The sequence below is a fragment of the Camelina sativa genome, chromosome 6 (assembly GCF_000633955.1).
Source record: "Camelina sativa cultivar DH55 chromosome 6, Cs, whole genome shotgun sequence".
In the NCBI taxonomy this organism is placed as follows: domain Eukaryota; kingdom Viridiplantae; phylum Streptophyta; class Magnoliopsida; order Brassicales; family Brassicaceae; genus Camelina; species Camelina sativa.
Genome location: NC_025690.1, coordinates 12380018 through 12392399, shown reverse-complemented (window position 1 = coordinate 12392399; position 12382 = coordinate 12380018). Strand labels below are relative to the sequence as shown.

The window sequence follows — 12382 nt, the reverse complement described above, 5'->3', positions numbered from 1 at the left end:
GTCAGTGTATTTTTTTTCCCTATCAAATTCACTATTCACCAATTTATGGTCTGGTCTTGTGATGCGGTGCAACATAACCGTTGCATGATTGATTTTATAGCATTGTTCAGTCAATTTATAACATTGTTAACTATTCACCATACTGAACTAGTTATATCGATAAATTGAATGTTATAACAATGTTATTGAATAGTCATTTATTGAATAATAACAATGTTATAACATTCAATTTATCGATATATATAACTAGTTCAGTATGGTTTTGAGAATTGAGTCAGCTGCTTATTTATGTTACGACACATATTTAGTTTCTTCGAACCAAAAATAATCATCAGTGACTTACTCTTGCGTTGTGTTCTAGTCCTCACCACGAGAACTAGTAAAGCTTATTCTCAATGTATATTAAATTATTAAAACATGTGTATGCGATATGTATGTGCGATCGACTAAATGAGAAAGTACAAAGTAGGGTTAAAAAATCGTGCGTGGGACAAAAGCAAGAACGGATACATTTTATATAAACAAACACGTGAAACGCAAGGAACTTTATGATGTATTATAAATTTTAACTGATATGAGAATTTATATTTGGTAGAAACAGTTGAAAAGTATTTTAGAAATACAATAGGCACGTCCATTCCCATTTCCCGTAAGATTATTTAAATGGTAAAGTCGTAAAGATAGGATTGGTCGGTCCTTGTCATTAAATTATAGATATGGATTTCAATGGAGAGTTTTACAATGCAAAAGCAAATAAGCTTGAGTTGGCTTGACTGCACGTTCCTTAGTTTATGTTAGAACTTAGAACTACGTCGTATATATGTGAACAATTAATGCTGTATTTAATCGAGTTCAAAATTAAACAAGGAAACCACCTTACGTAACGTAATCGAGTTGTATCTTTTGCCTATCTAGAGCTAGACTTTAACAGCTCTTCAGGAAATGTTTTGAGTTACATCCCATCAGGTTGTGTCGTAATTACAACAATAAATACGTCTTCTATCTATCTCAAATATTTACATTCTTTTGGTGGCAATATTTGCATTCTTTTGCTAGTATATTAGGAAAACCTATTCGCTATAATGTATTGACTCCTTTTGACTTAATTAATAGAGAAAGATAAAAAGAAAAACGAGACAACTTTATTCAAATCAAAAACCAACATCAATATCAAATCATGAAGAAGAAATTAACAACATGAATCAACAAGAAAATGGGATCACCATTAAGATGGTTTTACTCAATGTGTCCACAAATTTAGAGCTCATCTTTGACATCATCGTCTTTCGGGGAAGGATTAGAAGACGATAGCTTGATCGGATAAGATGCTTCCATCGCAATACCGCAACGCCCTTCCGGTTCATCAATCCCTCTCTCAAGCTTTATATATCCTCCCTCTCCCCATTCAGCTCCCCATGAGTTTCTCACTATCCAATATTTTTCCCCATTCGAGTTAGATCCGTACCCGACCGCTGCCACACCGTGGTTCAACTCTGTTCCACAATATCCCGTAAACACTCCCTACAGCACGTTACCAAATGTTATATACAATACAACATGACATATGGCTTGGACTTAATCGTTTTATTCTTTCGGTTCAATTCTAAAAACTTAGTAGCTATAATATGTTCAAGATACGAAACTTTATTAATGTTATATATTTTACCTCGGAATAAAACTGGAAATCTGAACTTCCAGCATCAATTGCAACAGATACAGGTTGATTTGCAACAGCCTTAAGAAGAGCATTTTCGTCGTTTTCGGGTACATTTTCATGCCCGTCTATCGTCACAAGCACGCCATTATCTTTTGAAGCGTCACATTTACCATCAATACCTTCGTAGGGATAGCTATCTTCGGTGGTGATTCCCCCGTTCTTCTTGATGAATTCAAATGCTATCTCCATAAGACCTCCGTTACAACCTTCATTCTGGTTAGTATCACAATCTACTAGTTCTTGTTCTGATAGTGAGACCAGCTTGTTCGTCTTGATCTGGTTGATTCCCTCAACAGCTGCTACGGTAGAGAATGCCCAACAACTTCCTGGTAGTTTATATATTCAGCAAATTTAAATCATTAGACCAACAAAGATATTACATTAATCATTTCTACTTAAGAAAAATTAGATTCTTGATAACATCACCTATATATAGCATTTTTTGACTAATATAAATTGATTGATACTTACCACACCTTCCTTGATTCTTGATTTCAGTGACAGCACCTTTCTTTCTCCAGTCAACTGAGGACGGTAATTTGGATGCATTCTCATACATGAACTGTTTGGAGCCGCGTTTCAGTCCTTGCAACATCCGGTGATGTTTGATGTTAGAACCGGTGTAGGCATTCTTGAACTCATTTATGGTTAAATCTGCAAACTTGTTGAGCTTAAGTTTGTAGGATTTGTTCTTCTTGTTGGTGTTGTGAACATGCATCACGTTGTGTCTGAAGACGTTGAATCTCTTCTCCCTTTCGTGGAGACTCCTAGGAACAGAATGGTGGCTCCTCCATCTGTCATACATATTTGATAAGCCCTCTTCGCTCTCTACTTCCTTGTCCTCGTAATCGAATCCACAAGCAGTTTGGAGAATGACAAGAGAAAAGAGAAATATCAGAAGAAGTTTCTTCATTGTGTTTTTTTGTTTTGTTTTTGTTGTTGTTGTTGTTGTTGTTGTTTGATTTCAGGTTGGAAGTTTCATGTAATGGTGTCGGAAATATATAGGCACAGAGAGATATTTTTCTTTTGAGACTTGAAATGACTCAAGTACCATCAAGGTTTTTTTAAAGTGAATCATTATTGTGTATACGTCTTGGTTAGACTTATGGAACGCTTTTAGGACACGCTTCTGATAGGATTAACCGATTAAGAAATCCATCATCATTAGTGTAATTTTAAAAAAATAGTGTACAATACTATCATAATATTTACTATTTCTGATTTTATAAAATTTTCATGCTTATATAACTATATATGTGTGTGTTGTGTATACATATGATATGAATGTTCGATTTGATTAATTTAGATGACAGTGAAAGAAAACTAAATGAATACTTAAAGAAGGAATAATTTGTCATGGTTGATGGATCGTTTTATACAATAACGGGAAAAATTTAGATGAAGAAACAAGTTGCTTAAGAGAATAATGAAAGCAATAATTAAGATTAAGATATGTCCCCAAAACTGTGGTGACAAAAGCTGTTCACACCATGGCATTGTTGACCTAATGCCCCTTGTACAATAAAAATCTTCGCTCGTCAAGTTTTTAAAACGGGAAAATAAATATTTCGATCGTTTTTAATTGAGAAGAAAACTGTTTGATTATATGATTATCGTATCTTTAATATGTTTAGAAAGATTTTGGTTATGTGTTAGCTGAATAGGTGATGCGTATAATACATGAAAATTACAGGGAAGTTTTCATAAGTACATTTATAATTTGCATCACACGTGATTATGATGCAAGAGTCTGATAATTTCTAAGATTATTGGAAAAAACTTGAATCCCCAAACTATAGATAACCAATTGCATTTTCTAATGGCTAAACTAACACTTTTTGAAGCATTAAAAAAACCTTTTATATTCCACCAAATGAAAGCAACATAATTAGCTTTTTAAAACACACGTCTTAAACCTGCACCGAGCACTTACGTACCAAAATAATTGATTAATATCGACCATTTAATGACTATGTACTAGTCATATAGAAAACATTTTTTTCTCCATCGATCCAGGTAATAGCATGTGTTCTACGAGAGAGGATCTCGCTCGTAACGATTTATTTACATTTCCACATCTTAATCTCTAGTTATTTGTTATTCTGAATTCTGAAGAAGGCAAGATGAGCGAACACTTGTGAACAAAAAAAAAAAAGATCTTAATGTGTAGTGGATATGAATGAATAATTGGAATGGATCTTGGCTTAGTACCCGCATCGTGGTTGGATCGTAGATGCTTCTTAATGTGAGGAAACCTTTATTTAATTCATTCTTTGTAATTAAATAATTTGTTTTGATATCGTAATCCTTCGCCAATATTCATATGTACGAAAGAGATTCCACTTTTCTCAAAAACATATAGTAGTATACTTTTTTTTGTTTGACTAACTCCCATGGATGAATGAAGTTAAGAATATATTATAGCTTTTAATTATGAAATAGTAATGAATAATGATATTACTTGATAATTTTCTCACCTCTATAGTTAAGGAGGTTGAATGATTTTTAATTACTTGCAACATGTACCGATGTTTATCTTGGTTTTGCGCCTATATGTAAATAACATACTATAGCTATCTATCTTTTTGTTTAAGTTTGTGTGTTGTATACATAATAATTAGATCCCCAAAAATGCAACGACGTGGATAGATGTTTCCTAGTTTCTTGTCAAGTGATTCTTATTATTTTTATTTGGTTGTGTGTATTATACGTTTGAAACCCAATAATATAAATTTACAATAACGTGGTCTTTGTATAGGGATCGTGGACCGATCCACACAGCTAGCGTGCCTTAAATGTCCTTAAAACCTTATCCAATTTAATATCCAAAACATTAAGATTCCTAAATCTTTTGAATGATTTAAAAATTTACATGATTGAAGAGGAATCCAAAAAAGAAACATGGTGATGATTGTTGGAAATTAGGTCAACCAAACCCTCAGATTAGTAATCCACTCAATAGTAGAAGCAAACAACTCTAGATGCCAGTTTAAACCTATACAGCAAATGCCTACAACTGTTGTTTCTTTGAGCTTACTAATGTGGCATGTGTTTAGATGAGTTTTATTTTGCTGAGGTGGACACAAAATGCTCAAATTATCCCTTTTATTAGTAGTAATCGGTAGTTCTTAATCCAACTTAACCAAAGCCATTGGGTACAATTAAACCGGGAAAATAACCAACCAAACTGGACCTCTGTGCCCAAATCGTTTTTTCTTCTTCCCATCTCTTTCTCCCACTGTATATGAAAATTAATTACCAATATGTAAAATTTAAAAAGTTTAAAATACTATATAATATGGTTAGATGAGTTACAAAGAGTACATGTTGGAATTAATAAAATACCATTAAATTTATGCTAAGGGTTAAATTTCATTTTATTATTTTCAACACTATTAATATTAGATCATTTGGCATAGAAAATCAAGTTGATTTAACTAAGATTATGTAAAATAATTAAATCATTAGGAACAATGTGATTTAATCATATATAAATGACTTATTATGTATTTAAATCTATTGTTTTTGTTATAATAATTAAAAATAAAAATAGAATCTCAAACACTAAACAAAACAAACTAAATATAACAAACAAATGGTCATGAAATATTTTGCGGTTTAAAAATTTAATACAAACATTTAGCTGTACAAATAGCCAGAAATTTAGTTATTCCTCTATTTACAAAACATCCAATATTTAACAAACAAATACAACATAAAATATAAATAATAATAAAAATTATATACACGAGGTGTATTGTAGGTTAAAATATATATATATATATATATAAATTGTAGGTGTGATTGTTTATATATGGAAGCAAATTAGCCATTTTTAGTTTTTTTTGAAATGTTGATTAAATATTAACAAAAAAAATAAGGAAAACATATGTAAAATATAAGCAAAACATACGTAAAATACTTTGAAATTTCTTGATCAATTCGAATTCTTCTTCCTCCAAGTGTTCTTTTCTTTGTCGATTCTCCTTTTCTTGCCCAAAATCCTCAATTTCTTCCTTTTCTTCCTTTTCTTCTTGCTCAATTCAACACCGATATGATCCACGAGGTAGAAGTATCGAGATGCACAAATGCCCTTTCGATCTCCTCTAGCAACTCGGGTTTGTGAGTGTACTCTAGCAGCTCATCGATCTCCTCTAGCAGTCCTTAATCGAGATGCACATCGATTGGAATTGCGATCGGTGTGAGTTCAGTCCTCTTCTTCTGTCTCTTTCTTTGGACAGTCAGAAGATTGTCTCTGGATGTAGATATTGAAGCTGGTGGGGCTTCTGCTGGCGAAGACGATTCTGACTTTGCTTCTGAAGACGACGGAGACGAAGAACTCCAAGTTCTTACTATCCCACTTCCTCTTGTTCCAATCATTCTCCAAGACTTCCCATTCCCATACAATAGGGAATGTGGGATTTATTTTGGGGAATTTGTCCCCGACGGTGATCCTCTAGCCAACATCGCTTGCCAGCATGTGTTTCACCTCATGTGTCTGAGCAACTGCGATTTGGCTAGCGAATGTCCCTTGTGTAGACGCCAACTCTAGACAAATTTGGTGTTCCCCCTCAACGATACTTAATTATACTCTCTTTTATATATGCTTGAATGAATCTGTATTTGACGAGTTGTGTTTAGTGCTATTGAAATTTGTGTCTCTAAGATCAATGTATTGATCTCGTAGCTATCACCATTTTTTTTTCGCCTTAGAAGTCCTAATATTATTGTAAAAACCAAACTGATGCTAATTGACAAATTACAAGTTTGATCCTTTTGGTGCAATCTCTCATCTCAATGTTTCATCAAATCAAATTGTGTCTACTTATCTGATTTTAGTTTTTTTTTTTAATTTAAGAATACTAATCTCTTATACTTTGATTTGGTCTCAGCTGAGCCAGCTTCAGGTGTGAAAGAAGTGAATTTTCAATTGCCATATGCAAAATGTCAAAGCCCAGGAAGATGATGACGAAGATGACAGTGAGGAGGAGTCTTCAGATGATGATGATCCTTCTGAGTTCTGACGAATCTGGAGATGAGTAGGTACCTCTCTTTATCCTCTTTTTATTAAAACGGAAGTACGCAAACTTTAAATTGGTGGACTTTATATTTTTAATAAATGGTTACAAATAGGTTATACATAAATTATAAATTAATCCATATATTAATTGGTTACTCGAAATATTGGATGCAATTATAATCGGGGATATTCGAAATCCATATATTAATTGGCGACACCTAAATATTGGGTACAACCTTAATTGGGGATCTTCGAAATTGATAATTGATATATTAATGGTAACAAATAAAATCATAGAAATTCCAAACTGTATTTCCATAAGATTTAGTTCTATATCACGTTGTTTCCAAAAATCTTTAAACACAATATTACAAATTTATATTTCACAGATTTTATTGATAGACCACATAATTAACAAGGGATAACAATATATTGTGAATCATAAAAACGAATAAGATCTTCCTAATTTAACTAGATTAATCGATATCTCCGAGATCGTATTCTGAAACTAAAAATAAAATCTTAATCAGAATTTTCAAAATTTTGTATAAAATAATTTTAACCAATGTTATAGCACGGATACTTATCTAGAATAATTAACAATATAAAGCTTACAAAATAGGTATATTTTTTGAAGTCATTATATTTAGCATATGATTTTATTGCATAATGTTTTATCCAAAAAAAGCTTTTAAAAATAATCACATAAATAACATTATATATAAAAATTACAATATAAATAAAATAAATTTCAACCCGTGCTCTAGCACGAGTCTTAATTCTAGTAAACTACTATTTGGCTAGCGGATGTCCTTTATGTAGACGTGTATTGTAGTTATAAATTAACTTCCTTAGGACCTTTATTACATAGTCTTACAAGCATTGTTTTTTTCACTGGAGTTATTAAGTTAAATCAATAGATTTTATTTTGGCATACGAAATAATGAGTTAAGCTAACACTTAATTAGTGAGTTAAACTTAGGGAGTGTTATTGGATTTTAACTTATATAAAATTTTGATGAATTCAATAAAATGATAGAAAGTGAATAAGTGAAAGATTTTGAGGAATTGCTAAAGAGTTTTATATAATCATGGAAAAATGTTTTTCTACAATCTTGTAAAATCCAATAACACCAAATTTATTTAGATTTTAAATGAACTTTTAGAAATTACAAAACTAATAACACCAAAGAGTTTAACAAATTCTACATAACATTTAAAATTATTAAAACTCTATAAATCATAAACTAATAACATCCCCTAAATAGTTCATTGGCCAAATGATAAATTTGGAATAAGGAAGAAACTGTTAGAATTATGAAATAGACAGACAATAAAAACTAAAAATAAATAAAAATAAATAAATAAATACATAAGTCTACTAAGATTTTCCGTCTAAGGTCATCTCCAAGGGAGAGTTGTTTGTTAGCAAGTATGCTAACTTAAAAGTACAACACAACCCCATTGGAGAATCTATTTTTTAATTTAGTAACCACAATGTTTGTGATTTCCTCCATTAAGAATTTCATAAATGATAAGGACACTAAGCAGAAAAATAATCATGTTTTTGATAAGACAGTATTTGCAACAACAACAAAATAACACACCGGTTGTTACCACCCGGATCTCATCGGTTCAATGAGACTTGCATAACAAGAAAACAATCAGACTAGATAGCGTACAAATTCTCAGAACCATGTGATTCTAGGTCTACCTAAAAGAGCTCAGAGGAGTAATCTCAATTAACACACCTAATTTTAAATTCCACTATCCTAAGTGGATTTTCAAGGATCAAGATCATCACAAAATGTCGATCAAAAGTAAAAAGTCAATAGTAATATACCCATCACAAACTCAAGCCTATAAAAAAATCTCAGCTTTTCTGAGTGAGCTAAGAAGAAGAAACCATAGTAGCTAGGACAATGCAATAAACAAAAAAACACAAACTTGGAACATTCCCATTTATAAGCAAACTCAGTTGAAGCTATGACACAGAGCAAACTTTGCAACGGTGTAGATAATTTCATGAAACTATTGAGATAAACAAATGATTAACACTGCAATTGTAACATTGTTCGATCTGATATAAATCCCAAACGTTTAGAAGACAAAAGTTTCAAACTTTCTCACCGGAATATTTAGCAAAACAGGGGGAATCAAATCGAATGAAGCAACCTCTACTTGGATTTGCGTCCAAGACGTTTCCTGAGTTTTCTATACTTGTGCTTGTTCATCTTCTTCTTCCTCTTCTTCTTCACACTATCTGCATAAAATCACCGTGTCCTTCTCTTCCTTCTCCTCCACCACCGTATCCATAAACGACACCGTTTTGATTAAACCCGAGTCATCCTTAACCAAAGTCGGGCTAAACCCGTACCCAATTGGGAAACTAGGGTAAAACCTGAGAGCTTTAGTTCCGGCGACGTTAATCACCGGATTGGTAAGTGGAACAGGATCGAATTCTACAGATACAACAGACTCGACGACGTTGCTGATGCAAGGCTTCTGATGAGGTAAAGGATACGTAGTGGTGGTGAGCTTCGGGATTGTTCTTAAAAATGACTTGTTCCTGAGAAATCTGAGCATAAGATTCGCCATTTTCAAGATCAAAAAACCCTAAAACGAAGCCGACGATTGCCGTGCGGTCTCGTCATCATGAGTGTCACTGAGGTTTTTTGTGAAGTCCCGAATCTCCAAAAACGACGTTGTTTTGCGTTTTCTAAGTTATAAACTATTACGACGTCGTTTGGAGTTTCATCATAACTATTGATAAAAAAAGGTGCCCTCACGCAGGATCGAACTGTGGACCTTCAGTTTACAAGACTGACGCTCTACCACTGAGCTATAAGGGCATCTTTGTTTCCTTAATTGTCATGTTTAAAAAATTCAAGTTCAAGAATTTTACATTTTGGGTCAAATTTATAGACAACAAATATGAGATGAATGACAAAATATAGAGGAAAATTGTGGGAAATTTTGTAAAAAACCATAAAAGTAACAAAAAATTTGGGCCAAACTGATAAATAAAAAACGTATGGGGTAATTACTAAAATATGAAAGAAAATATAGGAAAAAGATGCAAACAAGGGGCTAAAACTCGCGTGCAATTTCCGCTACTATGCGCAATCGCCACCACTTCCTCTCGTCTCACTCCGCTCTCTTTGCTCCCATTGATTGAATTGAACCTATCACTCTCTCTTCTCACCGGAATCTTTCTCTCACATAAACATGAAGGTAATCTCTCTCTCTTGCTCTCTACTGTATAATCGATTTGATTCGAATCAATACATGTAATTGCGATTTCCATTGCCCAATCGATTCAACACTTGATTTTTGTTTTTTTTTTTTTTCTTATCGTTTCGATTGAGATCACTGAGACTAAGGAATCATTTGAATTGGGTCGTTTCAATTACTAGATACGCCTTAAATTTCTTTTTGTAATCGATGATGTTGTAGCAATTTTGGAGTCCAAGCAGTGTCAATAAGAACAAAGCTATGGTTGAGAATCTGCAAAACCATGGTATTGTTACATCAGATGAAGTTGCTAAAGCTATGGAAGCTGTTGATAGAGGTGTATTTGTGCCAGATCGTTCCTCTGCTTATGTTGATAGTCCCTTGTCTATTGGTTATAATGTGACTATATCAGCTCCTCATATGCACGCAATGTGTCTTCAACTTCTTGAAAACCATTTGAAACCCGGAATGCGTGTTCTTGATGTTGGCTCCGGTTTGTTTTTTTTTTTGTTTACTTCAGTCTATATAGTCTTTTTTTGCTTTTGAGGAGGATGATGGATAAGAAATGTGATTTTAATTTTGACAGGGACTGGGTACTTAACTGCTTGCTTTGCGGTTATGGTTGGATCCGAAGGTCGTGCTATTGGTGTGGAACACGTTCCTGAACTTGTGGCTTCTTCTGTTAAGAATATTGAAGCGAGTGGTGCTTCGTCATTGCTTAAAGAAGGGTCTCTTGCTGTTCATGTTGGAGGTTAAATTCCTTCCATTCATGTTTTTGAGATTTTGTTTGGTGTTTTCTTTTTTGAACGTTGCTGGTTTATAATAGATGGGAGGCAAGGATGGGCTGAGTTTGCTCCTTATGATGCTATTCATGTTGGAGCAGCAGCACCAGAGATCCCAGAGGCGTTGATTGATCAGTTGAAACCTGGTGGGAGACTTGTGATTCCGGTTGGGAACATATTCCAAGATCTGCAAGTGGTGGATAAGAACTCAGATGGTTCGGTTAGCATCAAGAGTGAAACTTCGGTTCGTTATGTTCCTTTGACTAGCCGTGAAGCCCAGCTGAGAGGAGATTGATGAATGGTCGTTGTACAGAGGAATGAATCAAGTAAGCTCAGTCGGCTTTTCGAACTTAGCGTAGTTAGTCAAGAACTCGAATCTTAAAGATCTCTTTGTGAAGTAAGACTTTCAAATAAGTAAACTTGTTTGTTTACACGTAAACATAATAAACCATTTAATATATAATGCCTCTCCATCAAGTAGTAGATGATGCAGTGACGTAAAGAGGGAACAAGCGGTGAATCGCCATACCGGTTGATTCAGCGACACTGGTTTGATCTTCTGTATATTCAACTGGTAATCTCCAATCGAACTGATGCACTAAGTTAGCCAAAACCACCTCAATCAAGACCACAGCGAATGATATTGCTGGGCAAATCCTTCTCCCTGCTCCAAATGGAATCAGCTCAAAATTCTGACCCCGGAAATCAACTGATGAATCTAAATGTCTCTCCGGTCTAAACTCCTCTGCATCTGGTCCCCACGACGCAGCATCTCTCCCGATCGCCCAAACATTGATCATTACCTGCGTACCAGCAGGTATGCTGTAGTCTCTTAATCTGACATCTTCTGTTGATTCGTGAGGAAACATCAATGGAATTGGAGGATGTAGCCTCATTGTCTCTTTGATCACAGCTTTTAAGTACTTCATGTCTTGAATGTCTTCTTCTGGTACACTTGATTTACCCTTACAAATCGTGCGGACTTCTTCCTGGAGTCTGTTCATACAGTCTGGGTGACGAAGAAGCTCTGTCATTGCCCACTCCATAAGTGCGTAAGATGTATCCGTACCACCCACAACAACATCCTAAAAAAGTGAAAAAAAAAAACAAAAACTACGGTTATATAAACTAAAACATCAATGAATAAGAATTTGATTTCGTCTTATCCCTTTACCAAGATGATAGCCTTTATGCTTAACCGGTTGATTTCAAACCCGAAGCTCTTCTCTCTCTGAATTGCAAGCAACACATCCACAAAGTCATTCCCAGCGCGGTGGTCGCCATATTCATGATCTTGCACAACTCTCTCCAAGAACTCATCAAGATCATTGCCTGTCTTTTTTAGCTGTCCATCCAAACCAGAGATCCAATCAATCCATGCAAGCCACGGTACATAAGTCCCCACACTAAACTCGCCCAGTAGCCTCACGAGCCTTTTCATTAACTCCTTAGAATCCGTTTCACTGCTGTATTTCCGTCCCAGAGCAACTCTAGATATCACATCATTCGTTAAACTCACCAATAGCTCGCTTAGGTTAATTCTCAAAGAACTTGATTTATGGATCTTCTCCATCATCAGACTGATCTCTTCTTGTCTCACGTTTCGAAAAGACCTGACCATTTTGTTGT

General features: G+C 34.3%; 3 protein-coding genes and 1 non-coding gene across 4 annotated transcripts; 1 reads left to right on the top strand and 3 right to left on the bottom strand.

Annotated features, from left to right (window-relative positions):
- LOC104791050 (KDEL-tailed cysteine endopeptidase CEP2) lies at window positions 1121-2697 on the bottom strand. Its single transcript, XM_010516850.1, has 3 exons — window positions 2189-2697; window positions 1667-2043; window positions 1121-1521 (listed from the first exon to the last, which is right to left on the bottom strand). The coding sequence occupies exons 1-3, from the start codon at window positions 2628-2630 to the stop codon at window positions 1258-1260; spliced, it is 1083 nt and encodes a 360-aa protein (XP_010515152.1). The 5' UTR covers window positions 2631-2697; the 3' UTR covers window positions 1121-1257.
- On the bottom strand, window positions 9518-9589 carry TRNAT-UGU. Its single transcript has one exon. It is a non-coding gene; the product is annotated as a tRNA-Thr (tRNA).
- On the top strand, window positions 9836-11230 carry LOC104791048 (protein-L-isoaspartate O-methyltransferase 1). The gene is made up of 4 exons (XM_010516845.2): window positions 9836-9971; window positions 10194-10464; window positions 10558-10722; window positions 10798-11230. The coding sequence occupies exons 1-4, from the start codon at window positions 9966-9968 to the stop codon at window positions 11046-11048; spliced, it is 693 nt and encodes a 230-aa protein (XP_010515147.1). The 5' UTR covers window positions 9836-9965; the 3' UTR covers window positions 11049-11230.
- Window positions 11227-12326, bottom strand: LOC109124972 (cytochrome P450 71A22-like). The gene is made up of 2 exons (XM_019246336.1): window positions 11928-12326; window positions 11227-11838 (listed from the first exon to the last, which is right to left on the bottom strand). Exons 1-2 carry the CDS (start codon window positions 12324-12326, stop codon window positions 11227-11229), a joined length of 1011 nt encoding a protein of 336 aa, XP_019101881.1.